Here is a 23,054-nt window from a genome sequence, read left to right on the forward strand (position 1 = left end):
AGTAGAGCTAGTAAAGTGCTGTGAGGTTGTACAATTACCTCAACTCAAAGCTAGTCAGACAAGTGGGCTAGAGCTCCAACCATCACTGTTTATTATTGTGGTTACCACAAAACATAAACAAATTACTTAAGTACATGCCAGAGCATTTGACACCAGCCCTCCAGCTGATAATCTGCTGGCCACAGCCCATTACAACTGATTTCCAATTATGGTAATAATCACATAGTGATTTAATTTGCCATACATTAGTCTCAATAGTAGGAGTGCAATTAATCCCAAATCGCATGGCCTTGTTTCTGTAATTGCACTGTAAAGTAGCCAATAAAATAGCAGAATAACAGAAGCCTTTTAAGTGCAACAAGAAAGTGATATAATGAATAGCCAATCAAAGAAACTGACAATAGAAGTCTTTTAAGTGCAACATATGTAGTAGCCAATCAGAATTGCTGACATGTGAAGCATTTTAAGTGCAACAACAAATGATGTAATACAAAGAAGGATGATGCAATCACCTGGTAGAAGTTAATGGCCACATAGAACTGGTACTACAAACCACGAAGGGCGGTCACTATGTGATTAGTAGGCAATCACACGCATTTTCGTGCAATTATGGAATAGTTGTACTCGTAACAGCCAAAATTGCACTCAAATGTGTGTGATTACCTATACAAACAGCTAATTATCAGCTTCTATCGGATGATCATTGGTACAACTCTAGAGAAAATCCCTATCATTGCCATGCTAAAACAGTGATTTTGTTCAATGTCAAAGTTGGGATTTCCCACTGAGCTATACTGTAATACCATCGTTCTTGTTTAGCTACCTTTTATTACTTGCATTCCTACCTCACTTTAAATGACAAATTTGGTAATATACTAGTTTGGGTTTTTTGTTATAGCATGCAGCTTTATACGTGTGACTGTTCTAATAGGGTGACTGCTGTATTAGAGTATCTCAAGTCAGCCTTTCACTACCAGGGGGGGGTGTCACTATTTCATTGTGCTAGCATACAGATGGGCCAATAATAACGGGGTGTGCCACCATGATAGATTGTTAAGAGGGTATGGTCTTGGTGCTCGATCATTACTGATCAACCAGATCTTGTTAATTAAATAATAGGTGTGGCATTGAACCCATTGTGAAGTTACAGGTATCTACCGATAGTGAGCACTTTGATAAGTTTGCGGTGTCTAAATATGCTGCTCAAGGAAAGTGTTTTGGTGATAGGAAAAATTAACACCTCAATATGGTTTCATTGCATGGAGAAGGAAGAAGACTAGCCTGATTGAAGATAAAGGAAAGACAAGGAGCAGAGGGAACACACTCATTGAAACCCCAAAAAGCACATCCCACTGGTGAGTTTGGCGTAAACTGGTGGCTGTGCACTGCTTTGTTTGGCCTTCAGCCTTACAACTGTAGTCAGGCAGGCAGGCTGGCAGTGAGACTAAATCTGAGTTTTAGCAAATTTTTAAACTTCTATATCCAGCCACCTATTAGTGTTTTCTTGTTTTTAATGCTATATTTGATGTTAGATGAACTAATGTTATTCTGTGAAGGTGATTTTCATCGTGTAAGATGTCTCTAGGATGACGTTTGAAGGTCGCATTTTAGACGACATGCGTCATTTTTTGGGGGATCCCTACTTAAACATTACTACCATACTGTTTGATATATTATGGCAAACTGTAAAACAAGAACATAGAGTAATGCATCCATTGTTACTATACCAATAGGCTTATTTCATACATGTATATATTTCAAATCCATACCATAATGCTGAAGATATTCTGGCCACAGCCAAAAACCAAACAAAGTTGATAGGTTTATTTCCTTTGTTTCTAGGTATTTAACCAACAATGTGCTAAACATTACACCAACTTGTTTGCCAGCTTTTTTAGCTAATGTCCTAGCTTCCTTTATAGCAGCATCCTGTATGAAGCACATTGAATGATGAAACAACATACATTAACTCACATCCTCCATGCTGTCTCCAACAGACTTCCAAATAATGTCAGAAAGTATACCATTTAGCAAATGGTACTCCTTAGAATCACAAGCTTCTAATGCCATCTGAATTTTGGTAGTTATTCCCACCTTTGTATATAGAAGTTCCACTTATGATATGCAAATACATGTAATAGACAAATTTTATAATAAGGAAAATCGTAGATTAATTGTTGCTACTAGCAACCTAAATTTTACGCTATTTCTAAGTGTCAGTGTCTAAAGAAATTTCTCCAACTTTTAAAAGGATAGCATATACATATATATACACACACGACATTTTGAAGTCCCAAACAATTGCCTTTTTGTGCAACTGTATGGGATTCAAAAATGCCGTATGTATGTTATGACCTATATACACTATCCATTTAAAACTTGGAGAGTTTTTTTGGCATTTACACCTACCAGTGTTGGGACAATTACTTTGTAAAAGTAACTCGTTACACATTACATATTACTTGCAACTGAACTATTTAGTTACAGTTACATATTACCCATAAAATAAAGTAACTATAATAATATTACATATTATATTACTTTATGTCCACATCCTTAAATTGTCATGTGTGCAACTACTACCTTATCACGTGACATGATTGCGTTGCTGGACAATGTGTAAATCTTGGTTATAAGTAAGAAGCTGGTGAATAAGCTTCATCAGTAGGCTTCATTACTTGGTTGTGGCTAGGCGTTACTCAGTGGATTACTAACAAGATCGGTAACTTCGTTATTTGTAGTAATAATATTATGTAATATTAGACTCGGTACAGTAACTTCATTACTTAGGTAATGCTTTACATCTGTAAGTAAAGTAACTTAAGTTATATTACCAGTTCTTATAGCGTATTTTGTTATATTACTTAGTTACCACAAAAGTAATATTTATTATATAACACGTTACTTATGTAACGCGTTACCCCCAACACTGACACCTACAAATTGAAATATGACATTTTTTTAAATTTGCAGCTTTTCCATACATTATCTATTATGTGATTGTCCAGAAGGGGTAACTGTTACCCCCTCACATAGATAATGGGAAAACTACAAACTTCAGAACATCACATCCTTTTAAAATTGGAGGACATTGATGGCTACAAATAATGTAAAATTCAGGTTGCTAGGGGCAACTGTTATTATTAAGTACCACATAAATTATGAAATTGTCTATTTACAGTTGTTTACCTGTGCATGATAAATACGATCTTTAATAACAAGCTGTAGTTGAGACTGCCATTCTTGTTCAACACAAGGCATCACTTGATCAGAATGACTGACATTAAGAAGTTCATTCCACAACTGTGAAGTATACAAGTATGACTTAAATTAAAAATAGTACAGATCACTCCATTTAACAATATTTATGTGGGCCAGGTAATAGAACCACAACCAGCCATTTGTTTCAAGCTGATATTATATGACGGTGGTTGTTTTGGTAGGTGTACAGGGTAGCCACAGGTATTGGCGATCATTGCACAGTGCTACATAACTCAATCTACAGTAACATATGGCTTATCTGTTTTGACTGCATTACACCTATATCCTCCCCACACACACACGTATCTATTGTTTGCTCTTCACGCCTTGTTATTTCATGATACAGTACCTCTTTGATATGGATGGATATAAGTCCAGTTTTCCCCATTCCAAGAGTAGCTCTTCCATCCCAAGACTATAACTTGGGATGTGATAGTGCAGGGTTTCATAAGGATTGTTAGGATGGCCTTAAAAATCCGTATGGTGGCTTCAAAACCGAGAATCCACCCCCCCCCCCCCCCCAAGTCTGATGCAATTGGGAGTCACAATCTGTGGCTGATCATATCGCTGGTACTATTGCATACTCAATAATGAACATTCCTTATCCTTATAGCAATATAAATATAAGCACAGTTTTAAAAGTGGATATGTACACCCTCAACCATATCACATGAAGGATATCAGCAGTTTACAGAGTTTATGACCATCTGCCTAGCCAGGATTAAATTTTACAAGCGTCACATATATGGACATAATGAATGATCAAATGTGGTGATTATGGTATGTACGAGTGTCACATTTACGATGATGAACAAGACTGTGGTGGTCTAATGTACGTATGAACGTCACATAATATATGGATACCTACTAGTGTGCAGAATTCAGTGGCGTAGCCAAACCCGGGCAAGCCAGGGCATTGCCCGGGCATCAGACTTCTTTGCCCCACCATCAGCTCCTAGAGTAATTATAAAGACGTGGGCTGGATAGCTCGAGATTTTGCTAAAGTTACTTAACTAGTCACTGTACAAGAATAAGTATAGCACAACTTATACAACACTCACCATGCCATTTTCTCCGATGGTTTCCTTCTTTTGGCTAAACAGAGATGGGGTTATCCAAGGGATTTTCCCTACGAGTAACTTGATTGTGCACAAATAGAGGAGGCAATAAATAGAAGCAAGATCACGTGATTACAAAAACCGCGCAGCATTGTCGCAAGGAGTGAAAGACAAAGAATGGACGGTTTACATTTGGATTAAGTGATCACGGTAGCTATTGGTGTGGTAAAAACTCGGGAGGCAAAGCAGTCTAGAGGTATTTGTGAAATTAGCACTCATCTATCCGTGTGGATACTGCTCAGTTCAAACGGTATGGAGTACTTGTTCAGTCAGCAATTCTTTTCTTTTTGTTTCCACTTTTCTAGGCTAACAACTGTAGTGGCAGAGCATAGTCATCACGTGATAGAGCGCCTTGTGCTTTAAATCAAGAATCTTTGTAGTCTGGTATTAAGACACATGTAGCTAGATGTAATATGTTAGAAGGCCAATAGCTAGCTAGGCGTTCGCTTCTATTAGGTTGATATTAGTCATCTTGCATGCAGTAGTGTAGGATGATACATAATGCATTTTAAAAATGTTATATTGATGTCCATATGAAGATGGGCATGTGTACGTGTGTTGCATGGGAAATGGCTTGCCCACCCATTGCCCAGGCATGGCGAAAAGTCTGGCTACGCCACTGGTGCAGATTGTGCCACATTGCGACTAATCCAACTAATGTAGAGAGGTAGCATGAGAAGAGAGGCTAGGAAGAAGGAGAAAACGTGATTGAATAAGAGAAGCACCTGAACCAAGAAAGAGATGCAAGGTATAATGATATCACTTTACTCTAGTAGAGTTACTCAACCACTTTGTTATAGCTGATTTATTCCCATTTAGTTTTTTTAATTATTAATATAAAAATGAATTAGGGACTCAAGCAACAAAAAGTAGTGAAACAAGAAGTGGATAATAGTATTACAGCATAGTTTGGTGGGAAAATCCCTACTTTGACCACCAGGCTATGCTGTAATACCATCATTTCATTACTATTTATCACATGAATCCCTACTTCATTTTAAATTAATAACTTTTTTTTATTTTCTGGTTAGTTTATTTGTTTTATTTTGTTATAACATACAGCTATACATGTATGACTGTTCTATTAGGGTGACTGCTGTATTAGAGTATCTCGAGTCGGCTTTTCACCTACCAGGTCATTATTTCATATCTTCACAGTGCTAGCATTATGAATACAGTGTATGTGCTTGAGCAAAGATTGTTTTAAGAGGTGTGGTCTTGGTGCTTGATTGCTATTAATCAACCAAGATAACATTAGTCTTGAAAGTTACAGGTGTCTACCAGCATTGAAACCGGGTCACTACTGCTGACCCGGATGACCCATTGTGCTATCCAGGTCAGAAGAAGGGAAACTAGTGGACATGTTTAATGTCTTACAGTTTTTCTAATGATTAATGGGAAACTAGTGGACATGTTTCATGATCCTAAGCGTGTTCAAGTAATTGTTTTAGTGACTGAGCAAGGAGAGGAACTGTCATTGAGAGATATGGATGGAATATTCCTGGTCATTCCACCATTGTCTAAGATGGTAAGTAAGTCACCTACTCCTGGTGAGGGAAACTGGAGTGAGGAAGACATGGACTTAAGTATTGAACTTACTCAGTTACGCCACTTATTACAAGGTTTGGAGGAAGGAAATGTGGCTCTAAAAGTAGAGATAGAGTCAACCAAGGATGAAGTAGCTCGATTGAAGGCTGACCTCAGTAAGGCTAATGAACATGTATTGGAACTCTGGCAGGAAAACTGTAAGCAGCTGATAGAGTATGACAATGCTGTAACAGAGAGAGACAGAGAGATGCAACTAGTCAGGGAACAGTTGCAAGGGAGTTAGAGCTAGCCAGATTGAAGTTGTCAAACTTGGGAAAGACAGAACTCTCAAGTGAAGTGACAAAATTAAACATAAAGAGCACTGAGAGCAGTGGTGCATTCAGAGAAGGTTATCAGGAAAGGCCTGATATTTCATGTTCTCACCTTCCCATTTTAAGGGTTTCAACATTGTCAGACCATACTAGAGGTCATGTGTTTGTGCCTACAAGACCAACGACAACAACAGCTGATTTCTCACCTTTGGAACATCTGTCTACAACAAACATCACCTGATATTTTACCTTTACAAGGTGTGATCACAACTAGCAACCCTTTTCAAGGAGACAGAGATCAGTTATTGTCAACAATGACAAGCACCACTCAACCACTGATGACTAGCCATATACCACCAATAGATCAGAGGCATTCAAGAGGAGCTAATGTGCCAATTAAGTGTCAATCTAGCCAACAGGTAACCAATTTGAGTACATCGTTATCTGATGTCCTTTATGTTAGCAGGCCAATAAGTTCTACTGGAATAGCTAGTGGTAGCAAGTTGACCACTGAAAGTCAGGCTTGTGCTCCTCGTCGAGGTAAGGCACCACCGGTAGATCCTTTCACTGCTGAGGATGTGAGGATAACTTTTGACGACTGGCTACTGACCTTAGAGAGGGCATCCAGATGGAATGAATGGACACCTGAAGAGTCCTTAAAGCAGCTAGCTGGCTACTTGAGGGGAAGAGCAGCACAAGAATGGAAGCTACTGCAATCAGAAGATAAGAAATCATACCAGGCTGCTACTAAGGCACTGAAGGAAAGGTTAGATCCAGGTAACCAGACCTTAGCAGCTCTTGACTTTCGTCATATTTCACAACTACCTGATGAATCTGTTTCAGACTTTATAGGTCGATTAGAGCAAACATTTCAGATTGGGTTCGGCCACGAACGGCTATCCAATGAGACCAGAGAGATGCTTTTTTATGGTCAACTACAAGAAGGGTTACTGTATAGTTTGATAGAGTCACCTGCTGTTTCTGGTGCTCGGAATTACAAAGAGTTGTGCTTAGCAACTAAACGAGAGGAAAGAAGATTAAATGAGCTCAAGAAGAAACAGCAATACTTAATGAAAGCTGGGAAACCTCAGACCAATTTCCCTACCAAGTCTTATCCACCATCACAAAATTGGCGTACAACATATAGGAAACCAGGAAATAAGTTAGAGAAGGAGGAGATACAACAGAAGCAGAAACAGCTTAGATGCTACATATGTGATAGCCCAAATCACTTGGCTCACCAATGTCAGAAATCAAAAACAGAGTGCAGGTGGTAAGTTAACACAAACTAAGACTCCTTCTAAGACTTCTGGACCAGGTACCAATTACGTGATCAGAGATAATTCTCACAGCAATATTAAGAGTGGTTCCCGTTGTGTGCAAGTCAATATAGAGGGTGTTCCTATAAACGGTATTATTGATACTGGATCTGATATCACCATTTTGAGAGGAGATGCATTCTACAGCATAGTTTCAAAGTCTGATCTCAATGTACACAATCTCAAGGCTGCAGAGCAAGTTAAAGCTTGTACTTATGATCAGAAGCCGATATCTTTAGATGGACAATTGAATATATGAAGATCAGTTTTGGTGAGAAGGTAATTAATGCTACTGTTTACATCAAGCTAATTGCACCAGATCAGTTATTATTGTCAGAGGAAGTGTGTCACATGTTAGGAATAGTAAGCTACCATCCCAGTGTAAAGTTTGTTGATAAAAGTCAGCCGGTTGTTGATGTGAGTTGTGCTATGCAGCCAAAGGGGCCTATATCTTGTAATAGTGAAGCATCAGTGGGTGATCACAAAGAAGCAGTGAATTGGCCAATCACCAAGTATCAGCCTTGGATGGAAATAATTCTGATACTACCACTGTTAAGATTGCACTATCAGGTGAGGCTAGCAGACAGTTTGGTGGTGATGAACAAGCTTCTCTAAATGTGTCAAGCAAGGGAGTCAAGGTTACTCAGACTGCAGTGGTGAGTTTAATTAGAACTATACGTTTACCTGCATATTACTCAGCAGTTGTACCAGTGAAGGTTAAGGATATAAGAGGATCATCTGTTTTGGTAGAGGCAGACAAATCCCTTGATGATCGTCTACAAGTTGATGACTCATTAGTGATGGTTGATCAAGATGGCTTCTCAACCATTATGGTTTCCAACAACAGTAAATCAACATATCAACTGAAGAGTGGTATGGAGCTTGCAGGTGCAAGTGAGGTGGAGCCAGAGGTGACTAATGGAAAGGATGAAATGTTAGATCAGATAATTTCTTCCGAGGCGGATATTTCCTGCTCATATCAGAGCTCAACTGATGAACATGAGGTAGTTGTAAGGAGAGAGGACCCAAGTAATCATGAGACAGCACAGGGACAACTTCCAGAACAGTTGAAGCTTTGGATGGTAACTCTGTCAAATGACACTGATTGTTCTGTTGAGCACAAAGAGTGGCGTCAACAACAGCTAAGGAAAACCTTTATTCAACCCAGGAGACAACTGTCAGAGGAAGAATCATTGCAAATGAGTGAGTTACTGGGAAATTATCATGATATATTTAGTCTAAGTGATGATGAAAGAGGAGAAACAGATTTGATGGAATTTAGCATTGACACTGGAAGTGCAAGCCCAAAGAGACAAGCTGCCAGAAGAATTCCATTTGCAGCTCACCAGGAAATAACCAGCCAACTAGATAAGATGCAAAGAAACAATGTGGTTAAGCCATCAGAAAGTCCTTGGGCGAGTCCTGTTGTATTAGTAAGGAAAAGGGACGGAACACTGAGATTCTGTGTGGATTACAGAGCTTTGAATTCAGTAACAAAGCCTGATCTGTTTCCACTCCCCAGGATAAATGACTTGTTAGATCAACTTGGGAAGTCAAAGTTCTTCAGTACACTTGATCTAAAATCAGGATACTGGCAAATTAGGGTCAGTGCTGATAGCCAGGAGAAAACAGCTTTTATTACTCACCAGGGCTTGTATCAGTTTAGAGTCATGCCATTTGGGGTAACCAATGCCCCAGCTGTATTCCAAAGGTTGATGCAGCAAGTTTTAACTGGATTACAGACTTCATCTGGAAATGATTTTGTATCTGTATACCTGGATGATGTGATAGTATTTTCAGAGACTTTACAAGACCACACTGAACATCTTAGAGCAGTTTTTGACCGAATTAGAAGAGCAGGATTAAAGCTTAAGCCAAGTAAATGTAAGATATTGTGTGAAGAAGTGCAATCTAGGCCATATTGTAACACCACATGGACTGCAACCAAATAACTGTAATTTGGAGGCTGTAAGAAGTTTTCCCCAACCTTCTAATTTGAGGCAGTTGCGTCAATTCTTGGGCTTGACATCGTATTATCGTAGGTTCATTCCAGCTAGGGTATGCCAAGTTGGCACATCCATTGCATGCCCTTACTAGGAAAAGAGCAATGTTCAATTGGTCAACAGAATGTGAGATTGCCTTTGATACATTAAGAGACAAATTGTCAACATCACCTCTACTAGCTTATCCTAACTTTAATAGAGACTTCACATTAGAAACTGATGCAAGTAAGCTTGGACTGGGAGCAATATTGTCTCAATATCAGGTAGATCAGAAGCTTCATCCAATTGCTTATGCAAGCAGATCTATTTCTAATGCTGAAGCCAACTATGCTGTCACAGACTTGGAAACTCTGGCTGTTGTGTGGGCAGTTACACATTTCAGATATTATCTTTATGGTCACAGTGTTACCATCGTTACTGATCATACCGCAATTAAAACCATTTTAGGAGCACCAAACCTTACTGGAAGACATGTAAGGTGGTGGAGTAAACTTTATGGCAGTGGCATTAAACAGATTGACATAGTTCATCGTTCTGGTAAGATGAATCTGCATGTTGACTGTCTTTCTAGACAGCCAGTCATGACTATTCCTTCTGATGAAGATTCCAATACTGAGGTTCAGATAGCACAGATGTCCTGTGATGCATCAGATACCATTGACACTTTGTTACAAGAAGAGCCTAGAGCAACTGATTGCTGTAATGATGAAATTTCTGATGAACAGTTCAAGGATCCTGAACTTCAGCTAATGATTCGTTATCTTATAGAAGGGGTACTACCAGAAGACACCAAGTTAGCCAAGAAAGTTGTAACTGAATCTGTTATGTATGCCATTGTCAATGATATACTTTATTATGTAGGTCCCAAACAAACGGAGACCTCAAGAGTTGCAGTACCACAGCAAATGCGTCAAAGAATAATGCAGGAATATCATGATGGACGGCTGGCAGGTCATTTCTCAGGTCCTAAGCTTTACAAAACCTTGGTACGAAGCTGGTGGTGGCCACGAATGTATTCTGATGCTTTAAAGTATGCTAACAATTGCCCTCAATGTGCCATTGTGCAAGGTGCAGGGAGACGACAGAAGCCACCACTATATCCAATTTTTACTGAGCGTCCTTTTCAAATAGTCGGGGTGGACATAATGGAATTACCCATTACTTCCAGAGGTAACCGCTATGTGATTGTATTTCAAGATTTGTTTACAAAATGGCTGATGGTTTTCCCCACACCAGACCAAAAAGCAATTCGAATAGCTCAGTTGTTGGTAGAAGAAGTTATACCTACCTTTGGGGTTCCTGAGGCATTGCTATCGGACAGGGGTACTAACCTCTTAACATTTTGATGAAGGACATTTGTAAGATGTTGGGAATTAGCAAATTGAATACTACTGCAAGTCATCCCCAAGGCCGGATCTAGCAGTACAGCCGGTACGGTTTTGGCCGTACCAATTTTTGGACAGGCTGTATTAAAAAAAAAACCTGCACGTGCGATTAATAAAATGCACACGTGACTTTGATGGTGAGCCTCGTGTCAGTAAGTTCTTCCTCCAGTTCGTCGTCATCATCGGTGGATTCACGTTTTGATTTGCCAGATATTCCCTTGCAGCCACACCAGCCAACTAATTTTTCTTTTCCGAAAAGACGTTTCGGCCAAACCAAGGTTGTATATCGATCATTTCAGCCGTCGTGGTTTCGACAGTGGCCATTCCTCCATTACAATGAAACCAATGACACTGCTTACTGCCATACATGTGTCACAGGATTTAAGGAAAAGAAAATAAGAAGTCCTCATGCTGATGCTGCCTTCGTGAGTTGATAAAATTAACTTGTAATCTGTACCTTTGCTAGCTAGCTATAGCTGCATCAGTTAGATTCATGTTACCTGTCTGTAATAATATTTATATATTATTAATAGGTTTCAAAAGGATTTTCAAATTGGAAAGATGCAACTGTTATTTTGAAAAAGCATGCAAATAGTGCTTGCCATCGTGAGGCTGTTGAAGTTGTGATCACTCTCCCAACTACTACTGGAGATGTTGGTGAACTGATTTCTGCAAATCATTTAAGAGAAAAGCAGCAGAATAGTACCATTTTGATGAAATTATTGTGCTCAATTCGCTTCTTAGCTAGACAAGGCATGGCGTTACGAGGTAATGGAACAGAAGACGATGGAAACTATTTACAGCTATTACAGCTTTTGTCTAGTCAAGATCCGTTAGTAGCTGGATGGTTGCAGAAGAAGAGGTACAGATACACTTCACACAAAATCCAGGATTATTTCTTAGATTTAATGGGGAAGGAAATTTTAAGTAACATTTCATCCCGTTTGCAGCAATCCAAATTTGCTACATTGATGATAGATGAAACAACTGATGTGTCCAATGCCTCTCAGGAAGTTGTTGTGCTGCGATATGTGACAGATGTCTTTGATGTTTATGAAGATTTAATAGGTCTTTATAAAGTGCCATCAACTGATGCAGCTACTCTTGTTGCTACAGCCAAGGATGCATTGAAAGATGCTGCTCTACCAATCAGTAAACTCCGTGGCCAATGTTATGATGGGGCTGCAGCTATGAGAGGAATAAGATCAGGTGTAGCTAAGCGAATCCTTGACGAAGAACCTAGGGCAGTGTATACTCATTGCTACGGCCATTCTATCAACCTTGCAATGAAGGATTCAATAAAGGCCTGCAAGCCTGTCAAAAAGTCCCTGGAAGTAACTCACGAAGTCACGAAATTGATCAAGTACTCCCCACGCCGTGAAGGTATTTTTCAGCAATTGAAGGACAACCATGACATCTCTGTTGGTTATCACACACCTGGAGTAAGAGTGTTATGTCCAACAAGGTGGACAGTATGTGCCAATGCTCTTGCAAGTGTTATTTCGAACTTTGAAATTTTACTCAACACATGGGACGAGGCTGCAGAAATAGTTTCAGACACAGAATCTAAAGCAAGGATTAATGGAGTTGCATCTCAGATGAAAACATTTGAGTTTATGTTTGGCGCCATTCTTGGTGAGATGATCTTGCGTCATTCTGACAACCTCAGTCAGTGTCTTCAGAAGAGAACTATATCTGCTGCTGAAGGTCAGCATGTAGCCAAAATGGTTACTGACACATTGCAAAGTATTAGGACTGAAGAGTCTTATGACTTGTTCTGGCAAAAGGTTGTTCATTTCTGTGAAGATCACAACGTGGAAGAAGTAACATTGCCACGACCTAGAAAATTGCCAGCCCGTTCTGATGATGGCTTGTCTAGGGGACACACTGTTTCCTCACCTAAGGACCATTATGGACAAATCTACCATGAGGCTATTGAAACTGCAATTGGCTGTTTGTTGAATAGATTTAATCAGGAGGGGTATAGAGTTTATCGCAACCTTGAGGACTTATTGATCAAGGCAAGTCTGAAGGATGAATTTGACCAGCAATTCCTATTTGTGTGTGAATTTTACAAGGATGATATTATTCCAGATGACTTGCATTCTCAACTTGTCATATTTGGAAACAGTTTTCAAAGTATCCCTGACAAAGAGAAACCTACATCACCTACAATTTTTGACATCAAAGATTACTTTGCAAAACTATCAACAGCTCAAAAAGATCTATTGGGGCAAGTTGGTTTACTTCTCAAGCTTATTTTAGTAATGCCAGCCACCAATGCAACATCAGAACGTTCATTTAGTGCTTTACGTCGAGTTAAAACGTATTTGAGAAGCACAATGACACAGAATAGGCTGAACAACCTTTTGATACTTCATGTCCACAAGGAGTACACGGACTCATTGGATTTAAAGAGCATTATCAATAGGTTTATTGCTGATTGTCCAGTAAGGCGTACCATATTTTCTACAATGTAGTTATAATAACAATATAATGTACAGTGTATACACAAATATGATCTTGAATTTTACATTATTCTCCAATAATCACTGTATAGTATTTAAACATCATGTTTTGATACTGAAAGTGCTCCAGATGCCATTTCAGAGCACTCAATTTGCAAAAATTTCCTGGGGGGGGGGGGGGGCATGCCCCCAGACCCCCCTAGCTTTAGCCTGCTTGTGTTCTTCACAGTACCATTTGAGAGCACTAAGTTCTCAAAAATCTCCTGGGGGGCATGCTTCTACATTCCCCTGCTTCACAGCTCTATTCCTTCAAAACAGCTGCTTGTATTCTGCTCAGATGGCCTGACCACCATTAAAATGCTAGATCCGGCCCTGATCCCCAATGTAATGGAGCAGTTGAGAGGTTCAACAGGACTCTTAAGATGATGCTAAGGAAACAAGCAGCAAGGTTTGGATTGCAGTGGGACCAGTACATCAGTGGTGTTTTGTGGGCTTATCGAAACACACCCCACAGTTCAACAGGCGAAAAACCATCTTTTTTGCTGTTTGGCTTTGATTGTCGGTCACCAACAGAAGCAGCCTTGCTACCAACCAAGTCAACTAAAACTACTGTTAACATTAATGACTACAGAGAGCAAGTAGTCTTGTCCCTTTCGTCAGCAAGACATTTAGCAGAGCAAACTACTAAAAAAGCTCAGAGACAATACAAGTACCAGTATGACAAGTCAGCAACAACAACTAAGTTCAAGATTGGAGACTGGGTACTAGTTTACTTCTCACAAGAAGAGACTGGAAAGAATAGGAAGTTGTCTCAACCTTGGCACGGACCCTATCGGATAGTATCCCTTAGTGATCCAGATGTTGTAGTGACAGATCTATTTTCCTGAAGACCAACAGTTTCAGGTACACCAGTCAAGAATTCAACATTGCCCACCATCATTCCCAGTTGGATTCTACTGGTATGGCAATAAAAGAACCAGGCCTGGCAGGCCACCCAAGCATGTCCTCAACCATTTGGCTGCTATACAAGCAGACATGCACAAGTCAACTGAGACAAGTGATTATAATCAATCTTTACAGGCAGAGACACAAGACAGTGATGAAACATCTGACCATTCAGGATCTAATATGACAGATGATCAACAGACTAATCATCAGGACCAAGATATATGTCCCTACTCCTTGAGAAGCCGGCAGGCTAAAGAAAATGCTCGGGTCGAGCTCATTCAAAGGGGGGAATGATGTGAATCAGAGACCTTACAATTACTTTAATTATGATGTAATGTAATTATGATGTAATTTTGGACTATAAAAACAGACTTTTTGATTGTAATTGTGCTGCTGTTTGCTGCTGTGAATAAAGATTGTTCTCTGCCTGTGTGTGTTAAAAACTGCACTTTAGAGACTATCCTACCAGGAGAACCCCTTTTACATAAGGATGATTTTAAAGGCAAAATTTTAGATGGCGTGCATCACTGTTTTTGGGAGGGAGGGGGGATCCCTACTTAAACAGTACTACCATGCTGTTTGATAGGAGTATAACACAGAGCAATAGAAAGCCAGAGGTCCAATTTGGGCTCTCCATGGACTCTCTAATCATTTCCAACTCAGTACAGAAGAATGAGCTCTCCATGGCTCCTGAGCTCATTAACCACCATTCCAACAAAGCCATGGCCATTGAATGACACTAACCTCTATTTGTGGTTTTCACAGAATATGAAAACTTCTACTACAGAACATAGAGGAATATGGTAATTCTTCTGTTAAATAAAAATGAATTGGTTGACAAAAAATTGAAATTGAATTTGTACACTACAATCAGCTTTATTCTAAACAAAAGTGTGCTTGTAGCAATGAACAGAACTAAACTTCATCGTATAAATTTTTAGTGACATAATCTTTGTATTATCACCAATCAAATCATAACCATGTGCTGAGACTAATGGCAATTACATGTTTAATGCCATGGGATAAAGAACAATGAAGATATGTAAGACCATGAAAATTACTGGTGTAGAGTAACTTGTGGAAAAGGTTCTTTCACTGGGCAGAGATGTTCTTCAAACATAGCGAGCTTGACATCTAAATAAATTCATGGTGAGTAACATGGTGATAGCAAATACTTTCTAATGTTAATGATAATAAAGTTATGGGAGTTTATGCAAGTCCATGCAAATGTTTTGGACATTGGCAGTCAAAAAGTTAATGCTATTCCACAAGGGACATGTGAAAAGTAATTTGATATTAAATACATGACATGTAAAATATTTCTACAACAGGTTTTAATGGAGGGGTTACAGGTTACATCTTCTTTGCAAGGGGGAGGGGATCCTTACTATGCAGTACTACATGGTAACACATGATTTACACAAACCTTAATCTCCTCCTTTGTTTTTTTACCATTCTTGCCTCCAAAGTAGTCACCCAGGCCTATTTCAGGCTTAAGCAACCATCTTATCACACAAACTTGAGCATCAGTGATATAGCTAGTCAATTGTACATCATTATTAACTAGTTGAGAAGATTTGTAGTAAGCACTCAATGCAGAAAGGTACAGCTTAATGGTCATCAAAAGGATTGCTGTATGATCAAAAGTGTTGTAGCAAATCTCCACAAGTTTGTTAAGAATGTTACTTGTTGCAAACATTAGGCAATGACACCTACACATATGTACACACATAAACTCATAAATATAAACAAACTCAATACACACAATATTTCACTATTACCCCTATAAATATCTATAGCAACACTATTTGATGTTCTTGTGTTTAGTACATCATACAACAAACAGGCACCCAAGTAACTACTAAGTCTATTATCAATTACTAAACAGTGTATTGTATTGATTGTGTAGTCTACTTCCCAGCAAAGAAAAAAAATTGAAAACATGGTTTAGCAAAACTGTTTTTGTATAAGTGTGTGTGTGTGCGTGTGTGTGTGCGTGCCTATCTACGTATGTTTGTTCATATACACCCACGCAATCAAACCCATTAAATGGTAAAAGCAGCCGACATGTAAGAATTGAAAGCCAAATAAAATCTGTATTAAATTTCAGTACAGGTAAACTTTGTTCTACAGGTGTGGGCACTCTCTGTAGACAACCTTCCCTTTGGGTTTTACAGATGTTTAAGAACTGAAAAACAATGTTGCAGGCCTTGTAAGCTACCAGAGATGGAATATCCTTTGAGTCAAAAGAGGGCACGCCCCATACTTATGGAATGAAAATGAAGGGCAGCCTCAAGGCTTTTCAAAAATTTCAGGTACTGTAGCTATTATTACTAAAACAGATGATTCCATTGTATTTGTAAATAACCAAATAGTTGATTAATTCTTTATTTGGCTATGAAGTAACTGCATGGGCACCTGGTTTTTAGAAGTACATAACTTGTTTTTGGTTCTAAGGTACAAGAACTAAAAGTACTTTTAGTACAGCAAGTTCTAGTACACTAAAAATTATGAGGTGTTTGGAGCTTGTTTGACTCTTGTTTCTTTACCTTTTTCAATGATCTCTATTCTCATGTTTTAATTTTTTAAACTACTTTTACACTAGTTTGTTTACTCTTTATAAATCCATTTATGAATAGCTAACCTAGATAATAAGAGGTGGTGATGGTGGTGCTTGATATTACACAGTACTAAACATGTATATCAAGTTAGTTATCATGTACAGTAGCTGTTAAGTAGTCAGCTAATATTATCAGAGTTAGCAAACACCAGCGTATTGTTTCCTTAATATGAATGTACTTTGTACTACACAGCTTTGACATATCCAACTATAGGCAGTGTATAGCATGTACTGATCAGCAATAGTATGGCTTCTGATTTATCATATACACATGCACACTTGTGCAGCATGTGATTACAATAAGTCAAATCTGCAGTGGTACACAACAACTTTGCTGCTCTGGTATGAACATAATGTAATGTGGTTAAATGTAGGCAATGATATAGGGTTTCTAAATGAACATGTTAACATATTTGTTTGAGAATACTGTAGGTGTTATCATTGTAATATGCATTTAAAAATAGGTCATGAATGTGAAGAAAGATATAGGAAGAAAAGTTATGTAGTTTTTATCCTCAAAATTACTCACATAAAAAAATATAAGATGAGCAAAAATGGCATATTCCAGTTATTTTAAATATATTTTTATCGGTTCCTTTTGACTTTACATTATCCAGTGGATTTATACTTCTTCCAAATTAACTTCTACGGCTTCTTTTGTGGCTAGGGGAACTTCCTAAGGTGGTGTTTAGGTGTGTGTTCTATTAGGATTTTGGCAAGAAACATAGGCAATCTCTATTATGAACCATACCATGGTCCATGCTAGTACATTCTAAAAGACAAAGACCACTACCAATTATCACAATTTATTGAAGTTGCATGTCAGCAAGTGAAGTCATAAAAATCTTCATACACTTTGTTGATACCCATTTTACCTTATCCCAACAGTCATTACACACTAACAAATAATTCACCAGAAAGCATTCAGGTCCACACACTCAGTGACACTCTGAAATAATTTCGTCACAACGTAGTTAAGCTTGTCCCTCTATAGAATAAATAAAGTATGCACACATAAACATGTTGACACCATATTACTCTACATACATACTTATACATATTTATGATACACGTGTTTAGGAGGATTGCAATGCCAGAAACTTCCACAAGTGTAAATATCCTTATGCTCATTTATAATAGAATGGTTCATTGGCATAAGCAAATCTCCAAGATACAAATGTGACTGAATTTGACAAAACCCGGCTTCGACGCACAAAGCTTCATTAGGAGATATGGCGATTTTAAGTAATCATTGTGTAATAACTTCCCAGTGCCTACAGCTGTGCAAACAAAATTTGCACCAATTATTCATCTATGTACTAGCTATCACTGAGTGGGTGTATAACTTTCTGATACCCAAATTTGCCCTGTTTTGGGCAGCTTTTTATGAGCGGGTAATAATATCACAGGTGGTAGTAATAGGGTGGGAGGTGATGGGTGGGCTTAATATAAGAGTATAAAATGAAGTAAGAAGACGAATGGAACCCAGAGGCCAAGTTGGGCTCTCCATAGCTCTCCATGGCCCTCAAATCACTCCAAATTGACTGAGAACACTATTGGCGAGCTCTCTGTGAAGTCCCAGCTCACTACACACCATTATCACAAAGCCATGGCCATTTAATGGCACCAATCTCCCACTCATGGCTTTGATAGGGTCGGAAGAAAGCTGCTACAGAAACCAGACTTGCCAGTCCTGAAGGAAGCACAGTGTGGAATATGATAGTGTATTAGACCAGCAATCCATTTCTGGTGAAAACATAAGTTTGATTTTGTGTGTGTGGAAGCCTGGTTATATGAAATCCGGTCACATATAAACATAAAAATTGACAGTTGAACTACATGACTTTATTACCTTATCTTTAGATAATCTGTCGTAACTTCCACAGCATACTTTAGAGATATGAATAGCATAAAAATGTGCAGGTGCATGATCTAACACGATTTCAACATCATCTTCAGAACTCAAGTACACCAACAAACGTAATAACAATGGATCATCTTTGATGTCAACTTTAAGGTCAGCAAACAATTGCTTAATTAACCTACACAAAAATTTAGACTGTATACCACACAAAGTTTAGGACTGAATATGTAGCAGAGCACTATCTATGTATACTTGTGATGAAAATAACAATTTTACCTAGCATGATAAAAGAACTAAAGCTACTGTACTGTTCATTAACAACAGTTAAATGGTAAACTTGTGACAAAATGATCGAACATGGTTATCATGCTCATAAAATTGCACTATGGTTTTGAACAGTGCTCAAAAATCACTATTATGTTTGCTGGAAATGTCTACAAGTTTATGCCACCACCTATTATCAATAATTTAATGTGGTTTCTGGATTTTAGCATTTGTGACCAGATCTGCGAAAACAGGACATAACTGCATATTTTTCGAATTCCTGTTCATTAAATATTTATAATCTACTTAGCCAAGTGTACCCACTGGCAAAGTTTCAGCTTCATACGCCACTAACTTTGGGAGTTACAGCCCTACAAAGTAGGAACAACAGAAAAATCAATTTGTACAGCAAATATAGGGAAAATAAATTATAGGTGCTTACAAAAACGGTTGTAACTTACCAACGGATTGAGGTATGGAGCTAACAGTTTCACCATCATGTTTGCCATGAACAGGGGAATCAATTACTGGGTACCTTTTTCGTTTACTCACCCTTCTTCACTGCATACAAAGGTGAAATTCGTGAAGAAAAATTGATTGCAAACGATCGCTTCAACGTGACGTAAAAAAATATTCATAACTTACGCATCCCTGGGTCTACTGCAACGAAACAAAGATTTTCTAACTCCTCTTGAGCAGGCGGATACAATGATATCCAGGATTTTTATTGTTAGTCCCTTCCTTCACTAAGAAAGAGACGTTCAAAAAATTTACAATTTTTTTTCAATAATACGCAAGTATTTTACCCAATGTATTCAATGCTATATACTGTAAATTTAGGCTTGTGCGATTATGTCCTATTTTCGCAGATCCGGTCACATTTATGGTGAGGTTTTAGACAGTTACTATATTAGAGTGTTTCATTTCGTAAGTTTGCATAAGCCACTATATGACTGCTATATTAGAGTAATCCATCACTGCATTACTATTCTTGATTGCAGAACAATCCACTAAAACATTTGGTTTGATTACTGCATTGTACCACTGCTTCTAATCAAGCCAGGTCACCATGGCCAAATCAAGAATTCATTATTAGAGCTTACTAACAAGAATAGGCTGTTGTAAAACTAACTTGTGTACTGTAATTTGAGTAATACGAAGGCTTTAACTAGCTATGGTCTTTTAGTTTACATTACTACTTTTGGTGGTGTCTGTTAATCTTGCAATTCAGATTAGTTGCAAAATATGGTCACATTAAATGCTACCACAGACAAGTATAAGAAAAAATTAGGAATTTTAAACAAGAGTAGGGAATATAGCGCATCAATAAAAAGTACTGAAACAAACTTGAATTATTATATTATGACAACACAAAAAGAAGTGAATTCCATACTGTGCTGTGGAGTTTACGTAATTGAAATGCACAGTAGGAATATCCATTTCTTATTGTGTTACAGTAATTTGCTGTCAACTCAAGCTTGTTTCAGTACTTTTATTGTCGCACTATATTCTAGTTGATCCCTACTCTAGTTTTATACTTGTTTATGTTCTTTTTATAGAACTAGTGATCAATCTACGAAACTAGTTTGTTTCATAAAGATGAATTGATGTAGCTATGTGAAGTCAATCAAAGAAGACACCATCAATTTTTTCGTTGAACATAAACTATAATTTTGCACGTAGATTGGCATACTGATATTCTACAACAATTAACAGTGTTCATAGAATGAAATATCTTAGGATTAAACCATGTCAACTAGTCAGCATGTTCCTGTTCTACTTTGCTATGAACGAGTTCTTATTAGTCCAGCCTGCCAACAGTTTGATCATGACATGCTGGTCCAAAGCACCAAATTTGGCACACTGAGATAATGTGCCACTCTGGAATCCCTTGGAAATCCCTTGGTTCCACAGCCTAAAACGTGTTCAACCGCGAAAATAAAACCCGCTATATTTATCATACCCAAGCATTGTTCAATTTTCCCTACCATACAAGCAGTGTCATTATATTATTTGTAGCAAAAGTATCCAAGGTAAATAGTGTAGTAACATAGTTGTAATTCTTTCAGTAGGAACACAAAGCACAAGTTTTAGCAAAAATTAAAACCACTAAAATTAAACACAATGATAGCTTGCTAGTTACTTCATTTTCTAAAACCGCATGCACATTTTCCACTACATTGGCAAAGAGCTGAGCAAAGCAGGCCTGCTTCATGGCATTTGCACTTCCTAGAACACTAAGACTTCACTTTGCATCTATACACTTACATAGCATGTACAAGTTGAACTGGATCCTGAAAAACAGCAAAAATTAAAAGTGCTCAAGGGAGTTAACATTTTCAGCCAACCAGACGATTAGCGGTGACAGCAAAGGTGTCAACTACAGACATGTATGATTTGGCCCCATTACAAGTTCGAAAGAGTGGTAACGGACATAACACTTTTATGGCTTCCCCATAGGAAATGTATAGTGAAAATTGTGAATGGCTGTAAATACAGTATCAGACATTTGAATGAAAAGATCTTGAAATATTTTTAGCGGATCAAGCAGTGTTACAAAAAAATAAATGAGCAAGATCCTGTGTTATTGCATCCGTGAGTTACTAAATGTTTTTGAGGATCCAGCTCAACGTGTACATACTATAATCAAATCTCAACTGGTGTTCGCTATTTCTGGAAGTAGTATTCATACTAGTACTTTGGAAATGTCATTTCTTTTCCATCCAAATCCTTCTGGGGATTGTACTGTTCCAATGCTTACCTGGTATAGTGTGTTGTAGAAGAGTGCACTTTTTGAAAGAGAAAAAATAAAGATAAATAAATGTTATTTTTACCTGTGTTGGAGGAATGGCCTCCATTATCTTTTACTCCTTTGCAAAACAGTTTTTTTCTTAGTTCATTCACAGAGCTTAACGGTGTAGTTTTATCATGTACGTAGCACACACACACGTATCTTTTCAGCATTTCCATTGCAGAGGAGCCAAGTTTTAGCACCTGGAATGGATGTTCTACAGCATAAAGAAAGGCTGTAGTAACTTAGTAGCTGTGTTTCTAACTTCGAAATCCTTAGCAATGTTTGGTTCTTTTAGAACTTTCTTCGACTCTTCATTAGAAACAATCAAACAGTTTTTTCCATCAGATTGCTCTTGACACATGCCAGAGAAATGATCAAGTAGCTGCTTGTTTTATTCATACTTTTACCAATACTAAAAAATTGCAACGGTTTTTGATATAGGCGATAGTTTAAATCATTCTCTACAATATTTTCAGTATAACACACAAGCTCAGCTAATGGTCTAGCCAATAGCAGCTTTTCTTCTTCATTTAGACTGCTGAAAACCCGCTAGTGGCAATTCTAGACCTGACTTACAGGGGGGCCAAGTTATGACTATTGTTATATGGCTGTAATATAAAGTAGGATTTCAGAGAGGTCTGGGGGTGCAACTCCCAGAAGCTACAGGATTCTTTCAATTTGAAGGCTTGAAAACAGCTTAAAATTTATGCTAAAAGCATGAAAAATACTAAAAATAACAATGCCAATCTATACTGCAACTTTTCCCCAAGATTTTCAAAACTTATTTTTCAGAAGAGGAAGGGGGGAAAGGCTCCCCCCCCCCCCCCCCCCCTTTATGCTATAATTGTAGTAATCTTCTATGATGACCTTTAAATGGTGAAACGCACACACATTTGAAGTGATAGTTGGCTTCAATTGTTTTGCAATTAAGGCAGAATCTTGTAGATCTTGTGCCATTTTGCGAAGTTCGTGATTTAGTTCAATTGATGTAATTTACCAAACAGATATTATATGCAACATTGTTCATTTGTTAAGAAATGACGCTTAGACTTAATGACCACTAGATCCACATTCAAGCTTCCCGGCTCTTTTTTTGCAACTCAACTCTCACCAGTTTGGATGCTGAGAATTATAAATGCTATTATTTGTGC

The 23,054-nt window shown here is 38.1% G+C and overlaps 2 protein-coding genes across 2 annotated transcripts in view; one reads left to right on the forward strand and one right to left on the reverse strand.

Moving 5' to 3' along the window:
- The window catches only part of LOC136251027 (E3 ubiquitin-protein ligase rnf213-alpha-like), a 101,913-nt gene that overhangs the window by 45,278 nt on the left and 33,581 nt on the right, over window positions 1–23,054 (reverse strand). The window contains exons 8-13 of the mRNA XM_066043408.1: window positions 18,834–19,023; window positions 17,896–17,969; window positions 15,788–16,073; window positions 3,190–3,303; window positions 1,975–2,094; window positions 1,770–1,929 (exon numbers count right to left, since the gene is read on the reverse strand). Coding sequence (XP_065899480.1) covers window positions 1,770–1,929; window positions 1,975–2,094; window positions 3,190–3,303; window positions 15,788–16,073; window positions 17,896–17,969; window positions 18,834–19,023 — 944 coding nt within the window. The remainder of the gene's footprint in view (window positions 1–1,769; window positions 1,930–1,974; window positions 2,095–3,189; window positions 3,304–15,787; window positions 16,074–17,895; window positions 17,970–18,833; window positions 19,024–23,054) is intronic.
- On the forward strand, window positions 11,070–13,486 carry LOC136248286 (zinc finger MYM-type protein 1-like). Its single transcript, XM_066040085.1, has 2 exons — window positions 11,070–11,370; window positions 11,479–13,486. The coding sequence occupies exons 1-2, from the start codon at window positions 11,080–11,082 to the stop codon at window positions 13,423–13,425; spliced, it is 2,238 nt and encodes a 745-aa protein (XP_065896157.1). The 5' UTR covers window positions 11,070–11,079; the 3' UTR covers window positions 13,426–13,486.

The sequence above is a fragment of the Dysidea avara genome, chromosome 3 (assembly GCF_963678975.1).
Source record: "Dysidea avara chromosome 3, odDysAvar1.4, whole genome shotgun sequence".
In the NCBI taxonomy this organism is placed as follows: domain Eukaryota; kingdom Metazoa; phylum Porifera; class Demospongiae; order Dictyoceratida; family Dysideidae; genus Dysidea; species Dysidea avara.

Coding starts and splice junctions, on each gene's coding strand:
- LOC136248286 (XM_066040085.1), top strand. CDS start 11,080: ATGGTGAGCCTCGTGTCAGTAAGTTCTTCCTCCAGTTCGTCGTCATCA. Junction 11,371..11,478: donor CTCATGCTGATGCTGCCTTC/GTGAGTTGATAA, acceptor TATTATTAATAG/GTTTCAAAAGGATTTTCAAA.